General features: G+C 36.8%; 1 protein-coding gene across 1 annotated transcript in view; it reads left to right on the top strand.

Annotated features, from left to right (window-relative positions):
- LRRIQ1 (leucine rich repeats and IQ motif containing 1) overlaps window positions 1–26595 on the top strand; it is a 725247-nt gene that overhangs the window by 301070 nt on the left and 397582 nt on the right. The window contains exons 17-21 of the mRNA XM_053716929.1: window positions 5695–5814; window positions 8075–8158; window positions 11827–11960; window positions 13217–13312; window positions 13404–13492. Of these exons, the coding sequence (XP_053572904.1) occupies window positions 5695–5814; window positions 8075–8158; window positions 11827–11960; window positions 13217–13312; window positions 13404–13492 (523 nt within the window). The remainder of the gene's footprint in view (window positions 1–5694; window positions 5815–8074; window positions 8159–11826; window positions 11961–13216; window positions 13313–13403; window positions 13493–26595) is intronic.

Genomic DNA, 26595 nt, shown 5'->3' with positions numbered 1-26595 from the left:
CCACTAGAGCGGTGGCTTCCTCTTGGGGTTTTAAGAACAAAGCCTCTATGGATCAGATCTGTAATGCAGCTACCTGGTCCTCCTTACATACTTTTTCAAAGTTCTACAAATTTGATGTTTTTGCTTCAGCTGAAGCAGCTTTTGGGAGAAAGGTTTTACAGGCTGTGGTGCCCTCAGATTAGGGTCCGCCTTTCCTTTTACACTTCCCGTTATCATTCAGTGTCCTCTAGAGCTTGGGTATAGTTTTCCCAACAGTAAGGAATGATGCTGTGGACTCTCCTCATATTAAGAAGGAAAGCATAAGTTATGCTTACCTGATAATTTCATTTCCTTCTGTATGAGGAGAGTCCACCGATGGGCGGACCAAAATTTATTTTCTCTTCCTGCACCATTTATACCCTGATATTTCTCCTACTGTTCCTTGTTCCCTTGGCAGAATGACTGGGATATGAGGGAAGTAGGGGGAGTATTTAAGCCTTTGGCTGGGGTGTCTTTGCCTCCTCATGGTGGCCAGGTTCAGTATTTCCCAACCGTAAGGAATGATGCCGTGGACTCTTCTTATACAGAAGGAGATGAAATTATCAGGTAAGCATTATTTATGTTTTCTATAATTTAGAAATGTAAGCTTTATATATTCTTCCAGCCAGTAACAGTAATTTTACCCCTTAGCTTACAGTACCATGCAAAGAACAGTAAGAACCTTCAAATAAACTACTCCAAAATATTTATTGTTTAAAAAGATAGATAACACCTTTACTACCCATTCCCCAGCTTTGCACAACCAACATTGTTATATTAATATACTTTATAACCTTCTTTAACATCTACATTTCTGCCAGTTTCTAAGCCCATGCAGGCCGAATCTTATCTCAGTGCATTTTTGTAGCTTTTCATAGCTAGACATTGCTTGTTCATGTTTGCCATATAGATAACATTGTGCTCACTCCCGTGGAGTAATTAATGAGTCAGCACTAATTAGCTGAAATGCAAGTTTGTAAATAGCACCTAGATAAGGAGGCAGTCTGCAGAGTCTTAGCTACAAGGTAATCACACAGGTAAAAAGTATATTATTATAACCGTGTTGGTTGTGCTAAACTGGGGAATAGGTGATAAAGGGATTACCTATCTTTTTAAACAAAAATAAATTTGGGGTAGACTGTCTCTTTAAATTGGTCTGTGTGTGCCTGTCAACATTTCTGACACCTGGGGCATTATAAAAACACAATTTACATAGACAGGTCATTCAATTCAATGATGGAATGATGTGTTAGTACAAGTTTTGCTATTGTGGAGCATAGCATGGTTATTGCCTGTGAAGAGAGGTTGTGCATGGAGATAGAGGACTTATATGGACACAGATTAAGGGGCAGAGCTAGTGGTAGAGGCTGAGCCAGGCTCACTCAGTGACCACATATTGCGTCTTGGCCAGTGAAAGGGAGAGTGAGTAGGGGCATGCATGTGGTAAATGCTGGATAATGTTGGGAGAGAGGTGAACAGCTTGTGAAAGGAGCTGCAGCAATGCACAGTGATAAGACAGTGATGTATGACCATTAGTTGAGTAGAACCCTGATGGTCAGATAGCATTCGGTCCATAAGGGCCTGAACTTCTTGAATACTGCATTCAGGGGATTTGTTTCAGTGACTGAGCAATGTGAAAATAGTGAAAACACATTGGTTGACCATCCATGTCTCCTAGGTCAATACAAATATTTTAAGGATGACTAGAAGCTAATATCTCAGGCAATCTATGGTGTACCTCTGTTTTCAATAACTTTTGCCTGTGTAAACTTTGTGGCTTCTTGCAGTTTTCATTCATCTAAGGGGCTTGTTAGTGGAATTTATCAGTCCAAGAATAAAAAAACTTGTCACACTCGTGCTTTGTTATTTAGCATATCCCTCTCTCCAACTTGATGGTATAATTGATTTCATTAACATTACCATGTGTATGCTTTTTTTTTATGATGCAGTCAGTGGTTTTCCATTGGCTGGTCCCAGTGGCGTATTTAGGTTTTGTGCTGCCCTAGGTACTCAAAATTCTGACACCTACATTATATTTATTAACCCCTAATCTGCCGCCCCAACGTCGCCGCCACTATAATAAACATATTAACCCCTAAACCGCCGCACTCCCGTCTCGCAAACATTAGTAAAATATTATTAACCCCTAATCTGCCATCCCTAACATCGCCGCCACCTACCAACATTTATTAACCCCTAATCTGCCGCCCCCAACGTCGCCGCCACTATACTAAATGTATTAACCCCTAAACCTAAGTCTAACCCTAATACCACCTAACTTTAAAAATAATATAAATTAAATTTAACTAAAAATCCTATCATTGACTAAATAATTCCTATTTAAAACTAAACAGCCAATAGAATGCAACCTCAATCCTATTGGCTGATTGGATCAGCCAATAGGATTGAACTTCAATCCTATTGGCTGATTGCATCAGCCAATAGGATTTTTTCTACCTTAATTCCGATTGGCTGATAGAATTCTATCAGCCAATCGGAATCTAAGGGACGCCATCTTGGATGACGTCACTTAAAGGAACCGTCATTCAGTAAGAAGACTTCGTTTGAAGAGGATGCTCTGCGTCGGATGTCTTGAAGATGGAACTGCTCCGCGTCGGATGGATGAAGATAGAAGATGCCGTCTGGATGAAGACTTCTGGCCGTCTGGAGGACCGCTTCGCCCGGCTTGGATGAAGACTTCTCCCGGCTTCGTTGAGGACTTCGGCCGGTTGGATGAAGACTTCTGCCGCTTCCTTAAGGATGGATGTCCGGTCTTCAGAACAGTAAGACGATCTTCAGGGGGTTAGTGTTAGGTTTTTTTTAAGGGTGTATTGGGTGGGTTTTATTTTTTAGATTAGGGTTTGGGCCGCAAAAGAGCTAACTGCTCTTTTAAGGACAATGCCCATAGGTTTTTTTAGATAATATTTTATTAGGGGGGTTGGTTGTGTGGGTGGTGGGTTTTACTGTTGGGGGGGTTGTTTGTATTTTTTTTACAGGTAAAAGAGCTGATTACTTTGGGGCAATGCCCCACAAAAGGCCCTTTTAAGGGCTATTGATAGTTTAGTTTAGGCTAGGGTTGTTTTTTTGTTTGGGGGGGAGCTTTTTTATTTTGATAGGGCTATTAGATTAGGTGTAATTAGTTTAAATATCTTGTAATCTGTTTATTATTTTCTGTAATTTAGTGTTTGTTTTTTTGTACTTTAGCTAATTTAATTTATTTAATTGTTAATTTATTTAATTATAGTGTAGTGTTAGGTGTTATTGTAACTTAGGTTAGGTTTTATTTTACAGGTACCTTTGTATTTATTTTAGCTAGGTAGTTATTAAATAGTTAATAACTATTTAATAACTATTCTACCTAGTTAAAATAAATACAAACTTGCCTGTAAAATAAAAATAAACCCTAAGCTAGATACAATGTAACTATTAGTTATATTGTAGCTAGCTTAGGGTTTATTTTATAAGTAAGTATTTAGTTTTAAATAGGAATTATTTAGGTAATAATATTAATTTTTATTTAGATTTATTGTAATTATATTTGTTAGGGGGTGTTAGGGTTAGACTTAGGTTTAGCGGTTAATACATTTAGTATAGTGGTGGCGATGTTGGGGGCGGCAGATTAGGGGTTAATAAATGTAGGTTGTTGGCAGCGATGTTAGGGACGGCAGATTAAGGGTTAATAATATTTAACTAGTGTTTGTGAGGCGGGAGTGCAGCAATTTAGGGGTTAATATGTTTATTATAGTTGCTGTGATGTCCGGAGCGGCAGATTAGGGGTTCAAATTTTCTTTTAGTGTTTGCGATGCGGGAGGGCCTCGGTTTAGGGGTTAATAGGTAGTTTATGGGTGTTAGTGTACTTTTTAGCACTTTAGTTATCAGTTTTATGTTACGGTGTTGTACCATAAAACTCTTAACTACTGACTTTTAAATGCGTTAGGGATCTTGGAGGTAGAGGGTGTACCGCTCACTTTTTGGCCTCCCAGGACAGACTCGTAATATCAGTGCTATGGAAATCCTATAGAAAAAAAGACTTTACGAAGTTTACGTAAGTCATTTTGCGGTAAGGCCAAAGAAGTGTGCGGTGCCCCTAAACCTGCAAGACTCGTAATACCAGCGGGTGTAAAAAAGCAGCGTTAGGACTTCTTAGTGCTGCTTTTTTACCTTAACGCACAACTCGTAATCTAGCCGACAGGTAGGTGAGAATAGAAAAGCATGGGGGTCCACGCAGCCTTCATTACCACATTTTCTAATCCTTGCTACAGCCCTCAGATGCCAATTTATCCTAAGTCTGTTTTCCAAAAAGCTGTTCAGTTAAAGCATGCTCAGAATTTAGGAAGGAGAATATTATCTTTCTTCTCTAGCACAGCAACTTTCTGCAGAAATAGTTTCTTACTGCTTGGAAAAAAATGGGTTACCTTCACCAGTTGCAATTGTTGTATAATGTATTTAATGTAGATATCTGTCTGCTTATAATGTCACCTAATCGCCATCCATTTGCCTTTGCAAAACTAAGCTAACTAAATTACTGACCTGAGGTTTTAAGATCACACAGCAAAAGACACATTTAATTTTTGTATTTCCTTTCTCTATGTTAGAATGCTTCCTGAAAGGACCTATGGAGAGGATTCTCCATGTATTGTGCTTTGCAGACTCATAATGTGACTTTGCAACCATCGAGTTCTTTCTGTGATCACCTAAGCAAACATTTTGTGCCTGCTGTCCCATTCCTCTCTCCTTCAGCATGTCTCCAGAATACTTTAAACACTAGTGAATTAAAGATATTATTTTCGGCATTAATTATTATAGTAAATATGCTGCATTACATTACATAGTTGCCATGTTTTTGTTTTGTTTATTTCTTTAAGCAAATTGAAGATTGCAGAATGAATTGCAGAAAAGTAACCATTAGAATGAATCACTTTTGATGAATACCAGTTAGTTTGACGACAAAATAATATTTTCAGGTGACCTTTTTTTAGAACATTTTACATGTTCATATATAAGATTTCCAAATTGTTTTAAGTTTGCTATTTTAAATTTAAAAGACTCCAAATTGCTCCTTTAATTTATTTTTTTACTCATTTTTAAATATTGTTATAGTGTTGTTATTATCTTTTCTTTTTTGTGTAACATTACAAAGTTGATAATCCAAAACAGGCACTTTATCTTCACGGTATGCTTTAATTATCAACAGGATATTTTATAAACTTAATTCTGCCTTTTTCTATAAATAGCGCTCCATCTTGCCCTGGGACTTTTACACAAGAGCTTGTTTGATTCACACTAATTTGGAAGTTAAAGGTTGGAAGTACACACTTTGTTTTCCCTTTGTGTCTTCTTTTCCCCCGGGCTGTAAACCGGCTCTAAAAAGAATTGTCAAATTATTAATTAGTTGACCTAGGCTTCATGCAGTGTAGGGAGTTTAAAAATTCCATTCTGCTTACTTGATGAGACCCTCCTGGGTATTCTTAGCTTCAGACACATGCAGGCATTTAATTTGTCATGTAGTTTTAGATGTCACATAAAGTTCAAAAAGCAGATTATTGAGCTAATAAACCAAGGTCTGAAGATTTTTATTTTTTTATCTTCATAATGGGATAATATTGTGAATCTGTATTTGTTGTTGATCTATAACTTTTGTTTAACATCCATTTTTTTTTTTTTTTTTTTTGCTAGTCAACTTGGAAAGGATTCCGCTTAAGAAAAAAATTGGCTGCTGCATTTGCAGCTATTGAAAGAGATGAACTTGAGGATGACTTAGAAGAAGTGAATTTGGATGATTTTCTGTATGATGACGTAAGCAGCATTATAAATTAAACACACAGTCATGAAAAAAACAACCTTTTTTTTAAGTTTCAGCTAACATTTATTGTAGCAAAGATTACAGCATGCCGTCACTATCATGATATTATTTGTTTTGTATATATTTAAATAACTCACTATTATGTTAAACTTTGGGTTTATTATTAAAAAAAATAGTTTATACGTGGCATTAAATCTTTTTTTTTTTTTTAAATACAGCTGTATAATCTAGAGATATAATGCTAATAGTCTATTTTATATTGTAAATAATATTTTTTGTTCATATGGGTGCATGTATTTAACATTACATTTAAGAAAAACTGTAATCTTGTTCTAGATTATTTGCATTTTTTATATATATTTTGGGACAATAATATAGTGTGACATTTAGTGAATTTATGAGACCTTCCCTGTTTTCTTGATAGCTGTTAGGGACAAATCTTGCGTGTCGTGTGTGTGCGATCTATTAAGTAGAAGTTGTTAGTGCAAACAAGAGGCTCAATTTGCCAGGCACTCTTCCCAGAGGGCTAAAAATGATTAATCACCCAATAAACTTTCACTCCACTAAACAAACTTTTTGTTGCCACTACAGGCGTTTATCTTTGGCCTTGGTTCTTATGGACTATTTTGGATCTCCTTAAGCTGCATTAAAACCCAAAAGATATTACAGCCTCTGTTGTGTTTAGGAAAGATTGATTTTTAAAAAAAATGTGTGCTGTATTTTCTTTTTATTTCTCCCCTTGAATGGGTTCCCAATAATCCATTTTACCTGCTTGGGTGTATTACATTATTTACAAAAAGCTATTTTACCTTTTTTGTCTGCTGAAACCACCACCTATAATGACAATTTTAATACAACAGTAATGGGTAAAGAAAGGCTATGTACACAGGAGGCAACATCTGTAATCATCCTCCCAGTTGGGGTGGAAGAGAATAATTTTCAATTGCTCTCTCTAAGTATTCTGTTTTTTTTATACAGAAACATATAATATAAGATAGCCTTTTTTGTTTATAGATTGATAAGATAAGGAGGTCTGCACTCCATGCACTTTCTGTCTATTTTAATGGGTTGTGGTTTCAAAGAGGAAAAAAAGCAATTTCATATTCAGAAATAAACCTAAAGTAGTAATTTCCCATATATTTTATACTCTGGTATAACAAGTCATTGGAAAGACATTAAGATGAAACTAAGATTACAGTATACTATCCTTTTAATTTACCAGTCGAGGGGAGTGATACACTTACTAGTCATACACATACATACGCAAACACACACATACACATGCAAACATATATACACAAACACATACATGAAAACCCATACATACGCAAACACACACATATAACGGCAAACACACACATAAAAACACACACGCCAATGCACACATACATATGGAAACACAAACATACATATGCAAACACACACATACCCACGCAAACGCACACATACCCACGCAAACGCACACATACCCACGCAAACGCACACATACCCAAGCAAACGCACACATACACACGCAAACGCACACATACCCACGCAAATGCACACATACACACGCAAACGCACACATACACACGCAAACGCACACACACAAACATACACAAACACACACATGCATACATACATAGGCAAACATACACACATACATATGCAAACGCACACATATACACAAATGCACACATACATATATGCAAACACACACATACATACACAAACACTCACATACATTCACAAACACACACATACATTCACAAACACACACATACATTCACAAACACACACATACATTCACAAACACACACATACATTCACAAACACAAACATACATTCACAAACACACACATACATTCACAAACACACACATACATTCACAAACACACACATACATACACAAATGTACACATACACACACATACGAAAATACACACATACGCACACATACATACGCAAACGCACACATACACTTTAAATTAGAAATGGGTTAGCAAGGTGTAGTGCACTGCAAATACAAAGTCATGCAAGGTTGCACAGATCTAGAAACATATTCAGTGTACGCACATGGTGAGGACAAGTGTGAACCAGGTGCAGAGGGATCACAATGTGTGTTGCATATTAGGAAATATGGACACTGAATTGGGGAAGTGGATGCCAGATTGATTGAAAGAACTTCTGGCCCTTGGACCTTAGTTTTGGACATCACTGCTTCACACATTATTCTGATTTCTTAATGTACATCCATATGTTTTTACCCAGCAGGCTTTGGAGAAAGACTGGATACTGGATTCCCCCAATTTCCCTTCTAAAACACAACATCTCTCAATTAAGCCTAAACAACCAAAGGTAATGTCCCTGATTTTTTATTCTGTCCAGCCTTTCATCATCTTAAGGATTTTCTACAATTTAAGTGATAAATTACATGATGTATTGACCTACATTGTACTGTTTCTCACTGCTTTTACACAGCTGTAGTTTTTCTTTCATTCTTTTTTTTTTATCATTTAAAAATTTTGAGTCTTTATTTTGGTGTAGTTTCAACGCTTTGTTTCACAGTAGCAGCATTTGGGGGGGGGGGGGGGGGGAATGAAGATGAAAAAGCAAAACTTCTGATATGTACCAGCTGTATTTCTGGAAACAGATAAAAAATTGTTATATAATGTAGTGCTTTCACATATTAAAACCCCCCATGTCAACAGCTGAATATTTTAAGAGCAAGTAAAGGTCATTATCTTTTATTGTTATCTTTAGACATTCTTTAGTCGTACAATGCTTTTTTATCCTTCCAAACATTAAAGGGAAAGTCAAAATTAAAATTGGTTCAGATAGAGCATGTCATTTTAAGATACTATTCAGTTTACTTCTATTATGACACTTACTTTGTTCTCAATAAAAGAGCATACCTAGATAGGCTCTAGAGCAGGTTCAGGGGTGTGCACTGTTTGGAGCTAGTTAATGATTGGTAGCTTCACATACAGTATATGTCTCTTGTCATTAGATCACCATATATGGTCAGCTAGCCTAGCTCCTAGTACTGCATTGCTTTTCTGGTCCAGGTGTTAAATGCAGTTATATGTAACCAACAGTTTAATAATAAAATGCTTTAACTCATAAGATCATTTTCTTTTCAATGTAACTTTATTACAAAGCTGTGTGTTTTACATTATGTTTTCAAAGGAATTCAACTATTTAAAGGGACATTGTACACTAAAATTTTCTTCCCTGTAATGTGTTCCCAATAGTCTGTTTTACCTGCTGGAGTGAATTAAATTATTGCAAACCTTTACTTTTATTTTTCTATTTGATTTAGCTGCTTTTGCCTGTTCTATCCCCATCTATACTGAAAATATAAGTACAAACATTTTCTCTTTAGAAAATCTTTGTAAATAAGAGACAATAGCATTTTACAGTGGGGGTAGGAGGGAGAAAGAGATTTTGTATCTAAAATAGCTGGTTGGGCTTATTAAACCCCCCCAGCCATAATTAGCATTTCAATAACTAACATAGATTACATTTACAGGTCTGATTTACTTGCAGGCTCAGCCCATTGTTATGGGGATGTCCTGGAAAACGACAGGTGATGGTTCAAATACAAAACTAAGCATGAATTTCCTATACATTTAATACTTTGCAGTAAGTTATTTGGAACACATTAAGGGGAAACAATTGTTATAGTACAATGTCCCTTTATACTTTGTGGAACATTTGGTAACTCATAAAATTTAAAAACTAGTAATTTTATTAGATAGAACGTAATATTTACAAGGTAACTAACACATTTCTTAGGATTTTATTTTAAAAAAAAACTGCTAAAAGTGTATAAAAGCATGGCATGGAAGCCAAAGTGATTCTGAATATTTAAGTGTCCGCTATTTTTGTGAAGATTTTACTGGACAGCCTACTAAAATACTGGCAAACTCCATTAGATCAACATAAACCAGCTTGAATTAGGAAATCTAGTTAAACATACAAAATGAAACAAAAGATACATAAGCAAATGGAAGCATAGCATACATAACCAAGGTGAGGGTAAAGCATGGCAGCTAGCTTAAAGGGATACACAACACAACAGTCTTTTCAGCATTCAAATAGAACTTACAATTAAAAGAAAAACTTTCAGTTTTATGTATCAAAGTTGCTTCATTTTCTTGTTATCCTTTACTGAAGTAGCAGCAATGCACTACTGGAAGCTATCTGAACACATAGGGTGAGCCATTGACAAGAGGCAAATGAGTAGTCACCAATTAGCAGCTACAAAGTAGTGAATTGCTGTTCCTGAGCCTACCTAGGTATGCTTTTCAACAAAAGCTACCAAGAGAAGAAAACTAATTAGATGATAGAAGTGAATTGGAAAGTTGTTTAAAATCGCATGCTCTGTCTAAATCATCAAAGTTTAATTATGACTTTACTCTCTCTCTCTGTAAATCAGAATTGGTAATGACTGCCTAATAGGTTTTAAATGCAGAAGTTTTTTTCTCTTAAAGGGACATTGTATTCTAAAATGTTCTCCCTAGTGGTCCATTGTAACTGCTGTACTATCTTTGTCTGCAAACGTATCCTTTGCCTTTATTTTTCTTATTTGAAATAGCTAATTTTGCCTGTAATAACACTGAAAATATCAATGACATATTCTCTACAGAAATGCTTTGTTAATTGTAGACAGCAATAGCACTAATTAATCTCCCAGTGAGGTGACAAATATGGGGTTTTAAGAAGTCAAGACTGTAGAATTGGAAATCTTACCTTCATGCAAAAAAATGTGCTGATAATTGTTTTCAAATGGTATGGAACACTAATGTTAATTTACCCCAATGAAAGGTACATGTCATAAATGCATTAGAAAAGCTTGTAATTAGTTGGTTACATCAAAATATCCAAATGGATTAGAATGGCCTGGAAATGTAAAACTGTGCAACAAAAACAAACAAACAGGACACTTTGAATATGAATTCTGATGGCTTGAATTATTAACTATGGACATTGTGTATAAAAGACTATCTTTTAATAGAAAACATGTTTGCAAGATCTGAGCATCACCAGAAATGCTTAATAAATATTGTTTCTCTTTTCTTCAGTGTGAGAATCTGTTTGGGCCCCTCCCCCCTTTAAAAGCTCTGAGCAAAGTACCATGGTACAGTTTTTGATTGGACAAAGGGACATTACATTAGTTGTGCTGCGTACTGCCTATGCTGCAAAATATGTTTTATAAACATATCCTTAGCAATACCCACTGCCTGTTGGTAGTACAACCCTTGCCAGCTTGCTTTGGCACCATGATGGTATTTTCTGGAAGTCCTCCCATGATATTAAATCCCAGATTTACAGGATATTGTAGAATAGTTAATGTGTTCTCCTGCAGTTCAGCATTTAAAGGAACATTGCAGTGAAAAAAAGCTACATACTCTTATTGATGGACCATGTTATTTTGCACTACTCACTGTGAATCTCTGTGTTTAATTCCCAATAAGGGTTTGCACATATAGATAAATTCACATTTGGCAAGTGAGAGCATTTCAGCTCCCCAGCTGAACAGAGCTGGTGATTGGTAGGGTCACTGGTTGGGATCAGCAATTGTCTGCACTTTAGCTAAATGTTTAACCCCTTAATGAGTGTTTAACACATATAGTTCCACAGTAAGTAATGTAAAAACTGCATATTTCTAACAAATAGAGCATATAATTTTTTCACTAAAGTGTCCATTAAATTGACCATTAGGCTACTAGTAAATTAAGAGGTGGGTAAAGAGAGTGAGTTTTTATGACTATATATTATTAAGAATGCAAATGTTGTTTTTCTTACTGCTAATAAAAACAGCCCTCTTTAGCAAACTAATGTTTAATCTCTTTAATGACAATAATTTGGTAGATGCTGTTCATCCATCCACATAAATTAAAACTAAATATTTTAAAGAATACTTTCTATATATTTTTTTCTTACACACAAGTCTTATAAACTGAATTTAGTTAGTACTGGAGTTTGAAGTATGCGCTCATATAGGCTTATCCCGTTACCAGCTTCTCGGAAACATTTCTGCACCACAAGCCAGTGCAGATTCATTTCCACGTGTACCGTACCAAGCCTGGCCAAGTCATGAAACTGCAGAAGTGAACAGGACCTTTATACATAAACGTGCACCACTTGATAAAAGGTAAGATTTCTACACATGTTTGTGCAGCTAAACTTGTACTCAACGCATATTGTGTCACAGAAACATTATTTATGTAGTCCCCAGACTCTTTTCTTACACCAGCATTGGTGCATTTCAAATTTAAATTTTAATAAGATCATGTCATGGTATTATGCTAGGTTTAACGGTTTATTAATTACTTAACCTTTAGACCCATATATATTTATAATTATTTGTAGATAATCAATATATTTCAATGTTATTGACATAAATTCTTGTAAATATTGATATTTTAGCTAATTTTGAAGTAAAAGTGCTGTACACATGTAGTATTGGTGAATATCAAAAACTGTCCCCCGTTGTATAAATGCTTAATTGCTATCAAGTACAAACATTCTGATTCTATTTTAGTTGCACACAATTTTTATACTTTATAGGAATGATTTGAGCTAGATTTGTAACTTTAATGAACCAGGAAATTACCATGATTACAAACCTGTGAGACGAACACACAAATTGGTGTACATTTAAAAACAATAAATAGATAAAACTTGTCACTAAATGAACATATGCCTTGCCTAACATGCTAAAATATGTTTCAAGAGATTAAGGCTTTTAAATCCAAAAATCAGGTGAAAGATGAGAAAAAATGTTTCGGATTGATCAAGTGAGGAGTCTCAATGCAATGTGGGGTTTTTGCAATGTGAAGTAAAACAAACAAACAAAAAAATGGAAAACCATGTGAAGATCTGTGTAAAACAATTTGCATAGTTATTCTAATGATTTGAAATAGACCCTCAAATTTAGGACGTGGCTTTATTTTATCTTTATTCTTTTGCACAATTTGTATTTTTTATTAATGTCTGTTAAACATAAACGGTGTTCTGTCATTACCTTTAGTTTATATCCAGAAAAACCACAGGTTTGATAAAATAATCTGTTCTTTATTACTAAATCATTAAAAAAAATCTTGTGTTTTGATGGAAATTGAATCTTTGGGTTTTCTTGGTATAGATATGGATGTTTTTTCTCTTCAGTAAAGGATTAAAGTGCTGATGTTAATTTTGGAAATGTTCTTTAAGTAATTGAAATGTAAACACTTCAGTATGCTAACAGGCTTTTAGAACCTTTCACGATAAAGCTTTCTACCACTATTTAAACTAGATTTTATTTCAGATTTTGGAATGCATAAACAGTTAGCTGAAACAACGTCAGACTACAAAGATGTAGGACGTTTGATTTTTAATGGTTTAACTTGCAATTTCATCTCATGTCAGGTTGGAGAAACAAGATCTGTCAAATGTGACTAACATGAAGTCTGATGTTGAAGTATCATTTAAGTCTGGGAAAGAAGAGCAAATATTTCAGGAGTGGTAAGCAAAATACTTCCTTTGTTATACCACACTCGTTTACAGTATTTAAAAATACGCTGGATTTGATTGTAAAAAATATATTTTCTTGCAGGGGGTTCAGAGATGCATCTACTGTACAGCTGATGCTGAAGAGAGCTCAGAAAATGAAATCTAAGCAACCAAAGATGAAAAAAATGTTAGGTAAATAACATGAAATCAATACCTGAGAGAGCTATAAAATGTTTTGTTTTTTTCTAATCACTTCTTTAACAGATTATTACAAATAATTTACAAATTCATACTTTAATATAATATTCTATAGTATATTAAAGTATGAATTTGTAAATTAAGCAAATAGTAGTCTTCATGGTTATGACAAACTCTTGTTCTAGTTGATTTATTTAATCAATACAATGTCGCTAGAAGTTGCTTCAACGCTATATATATGTCATATTATATATCATTCAAAAGCCACTAAGGGTTATGTGATAAAGTAAACGTCTTGCTCTCTTAAAGTTTATTCCAAAGGGAGAGAAAAAAAAATCTCAATGTGCAAAGGGCTGTTGCTCACCTTCCTCCCGGATACAAGGACCTTCAGGCGTAAATAGGCAGGAAACTCGGATCCAAACGAGTCTACTCACGGACCCGCGATATTCAAACTCCGCGGTCCGTTTGGAGTACAGTGCCTGCTACACCATGCTCCCACTTCCAGTTCTTTCCAGGTACATCACCACCCACGTGGCCGAGCAATCACATGCTGTACAAAGTCCAATGGGTGCAAGCCGGCTAACCCGGAACACGTACTGATCTTCTGGCAAAATAGTATACTTCAACAAAATACTAAGGCAGTCTGTCCGTATACAAAATAAAAAGTATCTTTATTTTCCAAAGGTTAAAAAAGGACCTCAGAGTCCATGGTACAGCGTAGAAGGGTGTAGTGTGTCAGATAGGCTTGCACGTTTCGGCGAAAGCCGTAGTCATAGCCTGAGCTATCTGGCACACCGTAACTATTTGAATACATGAAAAAGCATTCATTGGTTAATTTAAGATAAAACACCCTCTTACAGTTAATGTATGATGTCAGCGCTATCCAGAATTGATAAACCTATAAATTACTCCTGCATGCAACAAAAATTGCAATGTATATACAGTGTCATCAAATTGCATAGATAGAACACTCATAACAGTTAAAGGCATATATGGCATATTGTTGTTGAGGAGGACTACCTGATGTAATATCTTACACATTTTAAACATGGTACATCCCACATTAACAATAATATCTCTACAAGTTACCAAGCCTACACATATTCCAAATTACTTCAAATGGCAAAAACAAGCACATATGCCCTTATGTTTATTATGAATGAAAGTTAAAGGCATATATATATTCACATGCATACAAATGAATGGTATATATATGCAAGGGTGTCTATGCATAATCAGGGAACTCATGTGAATGTAAATTCCAAGATTATATTTGTAATTTAACCAAAATATTAAGGTACCGCAAAAAATTAGCAGATAAAACTTCTTAATCCAGGTGCAACACAGACAAACCCTCCGATAGTATCCATGATATAATAAAGAAAATTAAAAGGAAAAACTTTATCTACTGCCAGAAATTAATCAAATCATATTTAGAGTTAAGTCCTGTTGGTACTCTGGTTTTTAACCTAAATATCCAAAACATTTCTTGCCTTTCTAAAAGTTTATTCCTATCTCCACCCCTGCCTACTGTAGAAATCTTTTCAATGATATTCCATGCAAAGGTGTCAGTACTTTTGTTATGGGTGTATGCAAAGTGCTGTACTAAAGGAGTTTTTGCTTTGCCTATATGTATAGTTGAAAGATGTTCTCTGATCCGGGAATTTATATCCCTAGTGGTGAGTCCTACGTATTGTAGGAAACAGGAAGTACATGTTAAGAGGTATACAACAACATTGCAGGTACAGTTTAAGCAACTGCGAATGTCAAAACTTTCCTGTGTTACCATAGATTTAAAGGCGTCCCCCAAAATTGCATGATCACACGGTTTACACCTGGATCTACCACATTTGAACTTGCCTTTATGATGTAACCAAGCAGAAGTAGATAGTTTAGGCTTGTTCACTTCTGATGGTGCTACTGAATTCCCAAATGTTCTCGCTTTCCTGTAGCCACATCTTATGCATTTTTTAACAGTAGGGACCAATAGATCGTCAGCGACTAGCACTTTTCTTCTGTTATGTGTGATCAGTCCACGGGTCATCATTACTTCTGGGATATAACTCCTCCCCAACAGGAAATGCAAGAGGATTCACCCAGCAGAGCTGCATATAGCTCCTCCCCTCTACGTCAGTCCCAGTCATTCTCTTGCACCCAACGACTAGATAGGATGTGTGAGAGGACTATGGTGATTATACTTAGTTTTTATGACTTCAATCAAAAGTTTGTTATTTTAAAATAACACCGGAGCGTGTTATTACTTCTCTGGCAGAGTTTGAGGAAGAATCTGTCAGAGTTTTTTACTATGATTTTAACCGGAGTAGTTAAGATCATATTGCTGTTCTCGGCCATCTGAGGGAGGTAAAGGCTTCAGATCAGGGGACAGCGGGCAGAGGAATCTGCATTGAGGTATGTAGCAGTTTTTATTTTCTGAATGGAATTGATGAGAAAATCCTGCCATACCGTTAAAATGACATGTATGTATACACTTCAGTATTCTGGGGATGGTATTTCACCGGAACTACTCTGTTAAAGGTCACTAATCCTTTTTAATAACTATTTATCATGTTAAACGTTTTTGCTGGAATGTAGAATCGTTTACATTGCTGAGGTACTGTGTGAATAAATATTTGGGCATTATTTTCCACTTGGCAGTTTTTTGGCTTTATTTGTGACAGTTTCGTTTCTCTTCACTGCTGTGTGGGAGAGGGAGGGGCCGTTTTGGCGCTCTTTGCTACGCATCAAAAAATACCAGTCAGTTACTTTTATTTTCCTGCATGATCCGGTTCATCTCTGATAGATCTCAGGGGTCTTCAAACTTCTTTGAAGGGAGGTAAATTCTCTCAGCAGAGCTGTGAGAATTCTTATAGTGACTGTGAATAAAAACGTTGCTTTGTATTTTTTATGTCAAATTTAATTATTGTTATTTTACTAATGGGAACAAACCTTTGCTAAAAGTTTTGTTGTTTTAAAGTTTGATGCTATAACTGTTTTTCAGTTCACTATTTCAACTGTCATTTAATCGTTAGTACCTCTTTGAGGCACAGTACGTTTTTTGCTAAAAAAGATTATAACCAAGTTGTAAGTTTTTTGCTAGTGTGTTAAACATGTCTGACTCAGAGGAAGATATCTGTGTCATTTGTTCCAATGCCAAGGTGGAGCCCAATAGAAATTTATGTACTAACTGTATTGATGCTACTTTAAATAAAAGTCAATCTGTACAATGTGAACAAATTTCACCAAACAGCGAGGGGAGAGTTATGCCGACTAACTCGCCTCACGCGGCAGTACCTGCATCTCCCGCCCGGAGGGGCGTGATATTTTGGCGCCTAGTACATCTGGGCGGCCATTACAGATAACATTACAAGATATGGCTACTGTTATGACTGAAGTTTTGTCTAAATTACCAGAACTAAGAGGCAAGCGTGATCACTCTGGGGTGAGAACAGAGTGCGCTGACAATGCTAGGGCCATGTCTGATACTGCGTCACAGCTCGCAGAGCATGAGGACGGAGAGCTTCATTCTGTGGGTGACGGTTCTGATCCAAACAGATTGGACTCAGATATTTCAAATTTTAAATTTAAATTGGAGAACCTCCGTGTATTACTAGGGGAGGTCTTAGCAGCTCTCAACGATTGTAACACCGTTGCAATACCAGAGAAACTGTGTAGGTTGGATAAATACTTTGCGGTACCGGCGAGTACTGACGTTTTTCCTATACCTAAGAGACTAACTGAAATTGTTACTAAGGAGTGGGATAGACCCGGTGTGCCGTTCTCACCCCCTCCAATATTTAGAAAGATGTTTCCAATAGACGCCACCACTCGGGACTTATGGCAAACGGTCCCCAAGGTGGAGGGAGCAGTTTCTACTTTAGCTAAGCGTACCACTATCCCGGTGGAGGATAGCTGTGCTTTCTCAGATCCAATGGATAAAAAATTAGAGGGTTACCTTAAGAAAATGTTTGTTCAACAAGGTTTTATATTACAACCCCTTGCATGTATCGCGCCGATTACGGCTGCGGCAGCATTTTGGATTGAGTCGCTTGAAGAGAACCTTAGTTCATCTACGCTAGACGACATTACGGACAGGCTTAGAGTCCTTAAACTAGCTAATTCCTTCATTTCGGAGGCCGTAGTACATTTAACCAAACTTACGGCTAAGAACTCAGGATTCGCCATACAGGCACGTAGGGCGCTGTGGCTAAAATCCTGGTCAGCTGATGTTACTTCTAAGTCCAAATTACTTAATATACCTTTCAAGGGGCAGTCTTTATTTGGGCCCGGTTTGAAAGAGATTATCGCTGACATTACAGGAGGTAAGGGCCACGCCCTACCTCAAGACAAAGCCAAAGCTAAGGCTAGACAGTCTAATTTTCGTCCCTTTCGGAACTTTAAAACAGGAGCAGCATCAACCTCCACTGCACCAAAACAGGAAGGAGCTGTTGCTCGTTACAGGCAAGGCTGGAAGCCTAACCAGTCCTGGAACAAGAGCAAGCAGGCCAGGAAACCTGCTGCTGCCCCAAAGACAGCATGAACCGAGAGCCCCCGATCCGGGACCGGATCTAGTGGGGGGCAGACTCTCTCTCTTCGCCCAGGCCTGGGCAAGAGATGTTCAGGATCCCTGGGCTCTAGAGATCATATCGCAGGGATACCTTCTAGACTTCAAATTATCTCCCCCAAGAGGGAGATTTCATCTGTCAAGGTTGTCAACAAACCAGATAAAGAAAGAAGCGTTTCTACGCTGCGTACAAGATCTGTTATTAATGGGAGTGATCCATCCGGTTCCGCGGTCGGACCAAGGACAAGGGTTCTACTCAAACCTGTTTGTGGTTCCCAAAAAAGAGGGAACTTTCAGGCCAATCTTAGATTTAAAGACTCTAAACAAATTCCTAAGAGTTCCATCGTTCAAAATGGAAACTATTCGGACAATCTTACCCATGATCCAAGAGGGTCAGTACATGACCACAGTGGATTTAAAGGATGCTTACCTTCACATACCGATCCACAAAGATCATCACCGGTATCTAAGGTTTGCCTTCTTAGACAGGCACTACCAGTTTGTAGCTCTTCCATTCGGATTGGCTACGGCTCCAAGAATCTTCACAAAGGTTCTGGGTGCCCTTCTAGCGGTACTAAGACCGCGAGGGATTTCGGTAGCTCCGTACCTAGACGACATTCTAATTCAAGCTTCAAGCTTTCAAACTGCCAAGTCTCATACAGAGTTAGTTCTGGCATTTCTAAGGTCGCATGGATGGAAAGTGAACGAAAAGAAGAGTTCTCTCTTTCCTCTCACAAGAGTTCCATTCTTGGGGACTCTTATAGATTCTGTAGAAATGAAGATTTACCTGACAGAAGACAGGTTAACAAAGCTTCAAAATGCATGCCGCGTCCTTCATTCCATTCAACACCCGTCAGTAGCTCAATGCATGGAGGTGATCGGCTTAATGGTAGCGGCAATGGACATAGTACCTTTTGCACGCCTACACCTCAGACCGCTGCAATTATGCATGCTAAGTCAGTGGAATGGGGATTACTCAGATTTGTCCCCTACTCTGAATCTGAATCAAGAGACCAGAAATTCTCTTCTATGGTGGCTTTATCGGCCACACCTGTCCAGGGGGATGCCATTCAGCAGGCCAGACTGGACAATTGTAACAACAGACGCCAGCCTACTAGGTTGGGGCGCTGTCTGGAATTCTCTGAAGGCTCAGGGACTATGGAATCAGGAGGAGAGTCTCCTTCCAATAAACATTCTGGAATTGAGAGCAGTGCTCAATGCCCTTCTGGCTTGGCCCCAGTTAACAACTCGGGGGTTCATCAGGTTTCAGTCGGACAACATCACGACTGTAGCTTACATCAACCATCAGGGAGGGACAAGAAGCTCCCTAGCAATGATGGAAGTATCAAAGATAATTCGCTGGGCAGAGTCTCACTCTTGCCACCTGTCAGCAATCCACATCCCGGGAGTGGAGAACTGGGAGGCGGATTTCTTGAGTCGCCAGACTTTTCATCCGGGGGAGTGGGAACTTCATCCGGAGGTCTTTGCCCAAATACTTCGACGTTGGGGCAAACCAGAGATAGATCTCATGGCGTCTCGCCAGAACGCCAAACTTCCTCGCTACGGGTCCAGATCCAGGGATCCGGGAGCAGTTCTGATAGATGCTTTGACAGCACCTTGGAACTTCAGGATGGCTTATGTGTTTCCACCCTTCCCGCTGCTTCCTCGATTGATTGCCAAAATCAAACAGGAGAGAGCATCAGTAATTCTAATAGCACCTGCATGGCCACGCAGGACTTGGTATGCAGATCTAGTGGACATGTCATCCTGTCCGCCTTGGTCTCTACCTCTAAGACAGGACCTTCTGATACAGGGTCCATTCAAACATCAAAATCTAACTTCTCTGAAGCTGACTGCTTGGAAATTGAACGCTTGATTTTATCAAAACGTGGTTTTTCTGAGTCGGTTATTGATACCCTAATTCAGGCTAGGAAGCCTGTTACCAGAAGGATTTACCATAAAATATGGCGGAAATACCTATACTGGTGCGAATCCAAAGGTTACTCCTGGAGTAAGGTTAGGATCGCTAGGATACTGTCTTTTCTACAAGAAGGTTTAGAAAAGGGTTTATCAGCTAGTTCATTAAAGGGACAGATTTCAGCTCTGTCCATCTTGTTACACAGACGTCTGTCAGAAAATCCAGACGTCCAGTCCTTTTGTCAGGCTTTAGCTAGGATCAAGCCTGTGTTTAAAGCTGTTGCTCCACCATGGAGTTTAAACTTAGTTCTTAACGTTTTACAGGGTGTTCCGTTTGAACCCCTTCATTCCATTGATATAAAAATGTTATCTTGGAAAGTTCTGTTTTTAATGGCTATTTCCTCGGCTCGAAGAGTCTCTGAGTTATCAGCCTTACATTGTGATTCCCCTTATCTGATTTTTCACTCAGACAAGGTAGTTCTGCGTACTAAACCTGGGTTCTTACCTAAGGTAGTCACTAACAGGAACATCAATCAAGAGATTGTTGTCCCATCCTTGTGTCCAAATCCTTCTTCAAAGAAGGAACGTCTTTTACACAATCTGGATGTAGTTCGTGCCCTCAAGTTCTACTTGCAGGCAACTAAAGATTTTCGCCAAACTTCTTCCTTGTTTGTCGTTTACTCTGGACAGAGGAGAGGTCAAAAAGCTTCTGCTACCTCTCTCTCTTTTTGGCTTCGTAGCATAATACGTTTAGCCTATGAGACTGCTGGACAGCAGCCTCCTGAAAGAATTACAGCTCACTCCACTAGAGCTGTGGCTTCCACTTGGGCCTTTAAGAATGAGGCCTCTGTTGAACAGATTTGCAAGGCTGCAACTTGGTCTTCACTTCATACTTTTTCCAAATTTTACAAATTTGACACTTTTGCTTCTTCGGAGGCTATTTTTGGGAGAAAGGTTCTTCAGGCAGTGGTTCCTTCTGTATAATGAGCCTGCCTTTCCCTCCCGTCATCCGTGTACTTTTGCTTTGGTATTGGTATCCCAGAAGTAATGATGACCCGTGGACTGATCACACATAACAGAAGAAAACATAATTTATGCTTACCTGATAAATTCCTTTCTTCTGTTGTGTGATCAGTCCACGGCCCGCCCTGTTTTTAAGGCAGGTAAATATCTTTTAAATTATACTCCAGTCACCACTTCACCCTTAGTTACTCCTTTCTCGTTGATTCTTGGTCGAATGACTGGGACTGACGTAGAGGGGAGGAGCTATATGCAGCTCTGCTGGGTGAATCCTCTTGCATTTCCTGTTGGGGAGGAGTTATATCCCAGAAGTAATGATGACCCGTGGACTGATCACACAACAGAAGAAAGGAATTTATCAGGTAAGCATAAATTATGTTTTAAGTGTTTGCGTATAATATCACACACTTTGTTATATTGTGCACTGTAATTGGTAATAAATGTAACACCATTGTCTTGTGGGGTATTTTTGTCTCGCAACAAGGTACCCCTATCTAACTTTTCTACTTCTTGTTGAGCTCTATTTACTACAGATTTCTTGTACACCCTTTCTAGCAACCTACTGCCTAGCTCATTCGCTTCTTTTTCATATTGGCATATATCGGTACAATTCCTTTTCGCTCAATTAAATTGCCCCTTGGCTACTGAATGGGATACATGCCCTGGATGGCAACTATTGGCACTCAAAAGTGTATTTCCTGAGATTATTTAATCAATAACCATATAATTTTACATTTCTTAAAGGGACACTAAACCTAAATTTATTCTTTCATGATTTAGATAGAGAATACAATTTTAAACAACATTACAATTTACTTATAATATGATTTGCTTCATTCTTTAGAGATCCTTTGTTGAAGAAATAGCAATGCACATGGGTGAGCCAATCACACAAGGCATTTATGTGCAGCCACCAATCAGCTGCTTCTGAGGCTATCTAAATATGCTTTTTTAGGAAAGAATATGAAGGGAATGAAACAAATGAGATAATAGAAATAAATTAGAAAGCTATTTAAAATTGCATACTCTTTCTAAATCATATAAGAAAAAAATTGGGTTTAATGTCCCTTTAAGTTTAGTATTTTGCTAAGCAAAAGTAGTGTTTTTTTTTATTATTATTAAACTGTATTTTAATCTTCTTATGTTTAGTCTTCAAACCAAAGCCCAGCAGGAAAAAAAAATCTTATTTTGTTATAAATATATTTAAGAAAAAATATATATTTTAGAAATGGTTACTTTTACAGCTATTTACAACATTATTTCACCATGGTTTTTTTATGGACATAGTTAAATGTCTAAAGTAATTTTTGTACACGTCTTCTACGAATATTATTATTATTAAATCATTTAATAATATTTTGACGTTTAAAACAGATTTTTTAATTCTTTTAAAATACCTCAACCAGCTTTCTAAATGATTTTTAACTTTTTCAAAACACAATGATGGTGTTCTGTTATTTTAACATGATATAATACAAAGCATGCTTTTTCTATTATATTTCATTCTCTCATGTTTTCAGCTATTCGGGGTAGGGGATTACAAGACAATCTTATGAATACCACATAGATTTAATCCTTAGTTGACCCCACATGAAAGGATTTGAAGCCCTCACAAAGGTCATGGCCCACACGTTCCATCTAGTTTCATTCTGATTTTTTTTTAAACATTTTTTAATCTATATAAAAAAAACACTCTTTGCAGGAAATGTATGTGTAAATGTAAGTCTTCACATAATGAAACTGACACAGCACTATGTTTTACTTGACATGAACACTTTTTTTCATCAGTATTGCACCATATTTATTCAGATCAAATTAGAATGACACTGTTATTAACAGCTAGGGGGTGTTATTATTGTAGTAATCTGTTGAAATAATAATAATAAAAAAACATATTCTTCACTATTAAAAATTGCAGTACAGAATATTGATTGTTTTATAGCATATTGCTTACAAGCTTTTTAGTCTGAAGTCAGAATCATGTGTAACAAGGTTTAATGCACAATAGAAGGCGCACAGTTTTTTAAAGTCACTGGTAATTATTTGTGGTCTTTTTAATATCTACATTGCAAGAAATCAGTGGCATCTTCCCTTTCGTATGGGCACGTTTTGACATCAGTACATTTTTACAGGTACTATTATTTTACTTTTGTGTTGTTTATATTTTTATTTATTTATATTTATTTTTTTATGCCGAGAGCCAAATCAACAAAGTAATTAGTGAGTGGTTACCATCATTAGACAAAAAAGATACCAGCTTTGGTAATGTGCATGATAAAAGTACAATGAGAAAATGCTCTAATGCACTGTTGCATGAAAGGGGTTAAACACATAGACGCAATAACATATCAAATGATTTATCTACAAAAATCCCCATAGATTGCAATGGTGTTTTTTCTGTAGAAAATCATTAGATAATTTTTTTCTAAAAGATTATGATCAACCCCATAGTTAGTCTGATCTGGAACTCCGCAGCTTATCGCATCCATTAATTGGCCACTATGAAAATATGCTTATAATTGACTCATCAGCTTCTGTTCAGCTCAAGTTCAAGAGAAACTTGAGCTGCTACTATAAATATAACTCTTAACTTCATTTTGTTCATAAGGTGGTGAGAGTCCACAAGCCTTACTCCTGGGAATATATCTTCTGGTCACTATGAGGCAAAGATTCCAAAACTCCAAGAGTACTTAATCTTTCCCACATCTCTGTTATGCCAGTCTTATATTTGCCTCTACAGGAGGAAGGTGAAGAATTGAGGTGCTACAGATTCTTCTTTGAGAGAGGTCCTCAGACCGATTTGATGCCCATATTTATCCTCAGAGATCTGATACTAAAAGACAGAGGGGAGATTGGAGTATGAGATAGTGACATAATCACTCCCAGTGAAAGATTTAGTTACAGGCCTGCCACAGGCGTTGCGGTGATCGGTCCCTTAGCCTCCTCCTGTTGGGTCATCAATATACTCTACATATACGTACACAGCACTGGATGGCATCTCTACTAGAAGCTGTCACTTCTGCAGTTGGTAAGAGCAGTAGAGTGGGTGCAGTTCTGGTAAGTATAAATTATATTTTACACTAACATAGCCCACAGGCTATTATCAGGTACAGTTATTCACAGTACACCATAGCCAGGGGACATTTATTAGACAGATTACACCACATTTACATACTCTTAACTTAGGGGAGAGAACTTTACAGAGGAACCTCCTAGAATTTTTGACTGTTTGCTTATTTTTCTTTCATGTAATTAGCAAGAGTCCATGAGCTAGTGACGTATGGGATATACATTCCTACCAGGAGGGGCAAAGTTTCCCAAACCTCAAAATGCCTATTAATACACCCCTCACCACACCCACAAATCAGTTTTACAAACTTTGCCTCCTGTGGAGGTGGTGAAGTAAGTTTGTGCTAGATTCTACGTTGATATGCGCTCCGCAGCAGGTTGGAGCCCGGTTTTCCTCTCAGCGTGCAGTGAATGTCAGAGGGATGTGAAGAGAGTATTGCCTATTTGAATTCAATGATCTCCTTCTACGGGGTCTATTTCATAGGTTCTCTGTTATCGGTCGTAGAGATTCATCTCTTACCTCCCTTTTCAGGTCAACGATATACTCTTATATATACCATTACCTCTACTGATTCTCGTTTCAGTACTGGTTTGGCTTTCCACTACATGTAGATGAGTGTTCTGGGGTAAGTAAGTCTTATTTTCTTTGACACTCTAAGCTATGGTTGGGCACTTTTATATAAAGTTCTAAATATATGTGTTTAAACATTTATTTGCCTTGATTCAGGATGTTCAACGTTCCTTATTTTCAGACAGTCAGTTTCATATTTGGGATAATGCATATGAATAATTCAATTTTTTCTTACCTTAAAATTTGACTTTTTTTCCTGTGGGCTGTTAGGCTCGCGGGGGCTGAAAATGCTTCATTTTATTGCGTCATTCTTGGCGCGGACTTTTTTGGCGCAAAAATTTTTCTTGTCATTTCCGGCGTCATACGTGTCGCCGGAAGTTGCGTCATTTTTTTGACGTTTTTGCACCAAAAATGTCGGCGTTACCGGATGTGGCGCCATTTTTGACGCCAAAAGCATTTAGGCGCCAAATAATGTGGGCGGCTTTTTTGGCGCTAAAAAATTCGAGCGTCATTGTTGTCTCCACAATATTTAAGTCTCATTATTTATTGCTTCTGGTTGCTAGAAGCTTGTTCATTGGCATTTTTTTTTCCCATTCCTGAAACTGTCATTTAAGGAATTTGATCAATTTTGCTTTATATGTTGTTTTTTCTATTACATATTGCAAGATGTCTCAGATGGACTCTGAATCAGAAGCCACTTCTGGAAAAACGCTTAACTGAGTTTCAGTTCTACCAAAGCTAAGTTCATTTATTTTAAATGTTATAAATGTTTATCTTTAGCTATGGTTTGTAATAAGTTATTATGTTATACTTTTACATGCGGCATCCATTAGTATTTATGCTTTATATATTTTCTTTTCTTACAAGAAATATTTAGAAGACTTATAAGAAATATTTTTCTGATTCTATGTTAAAGGCTTTGTCTGACTTCGTGCCTTCTAATAAAATTTTTAGGTCTTTTTCACTTCTTTTTTAATTATTGAAGTTTCAAATGACCAACAACATACTGATTTATCCTTCTCTGATGATGTTTTTTTCTTTTTCAGAAATTTTCTTCATCAGATATTGACACTAACAAATCTACTTTTTTATTATTTTTCTATTATTAAAGTACATTTGTTCTTTGTTGAAAAGGTGTTGATTATTTTGGATATTAAGGTAACTAGTTCTTTAAGACTAGCTGACATTATTTCTGCCTATTTATTTCTTCTGTGTTTTCAGAGGTTTTCTTTCCAATTCCCTATACTAGGGAATGGAATAGGCTGATAATTTTCTTTTATTCCTTCTTCAAAGGTTTTAAACTATATTCTTTGCCAGCAGTTAAACTCAATTTGGAGGGTTCTTCAATTTATTGGGGCTATCTCTATTTCTACTAATTATACTATTGTTTCTATAGCAAAATAGTATTTATTTTCCTTTAGATAGTTGTATCTTATTTATGGAAAATTATTTAGTTTCAGGTACTTTTCTTGGTCCTGTGATTTATTTGGATATTGCAATTGCTTCATTTTCTCTGTTTACTTTAAGATCAAGTATCAGATTATGATTTATTTTAGCATTGTTAAAGGGACAACATTTACTAGACTAGGTGCTGTTGCATTTGTCTTGTTGTTTTGCATTTATTGACTATGCAAGTCCACTGTATTGGCTGGTCCTTTAAACTGGACTATCATGCTAATAATTTCATTTGTGTCTTCATTTTATTGAATATTTTCGCAAATGAGGGTTAATCTATGTCTTTAGCTTTTTTAGCTAGAAGAATTTTGTGATTTAAAAAAAAAAAAAAAAAAAAATCCATATTTCTTTTGTTCTAAGATAATCAATTATTTGTTTTATAATTGGATTCAATTCTTAACTGTTACTCTGGGCTTCAAGGTTGAGTTCTAAGACTAAAACTTTAAGCTTATACTGGTTTGGTTGTTCTTATTAAGGAACAAATTGCTGAATTCTTAACCAAGT

The sequence above is a fragment of the Bombina bombina genome, chromosome 6 (genome assembly GCF_027579735.1).
Source record: "Bombina bombina isolate aBomBom1 chromosome 6, aBomBom1.pri, whole genome shotgun sequence".
NCBI lineage: Eukaryota > Metazoa > Chordata > Amphibia > Anura > Bombinatoridae > Bombina > Bombina bombina.
The sequence above is the reverse complement of the archived record's forward strand: the minus strand, read 5'-3'. Positions and strand labels throughout refer to the sequence as shown.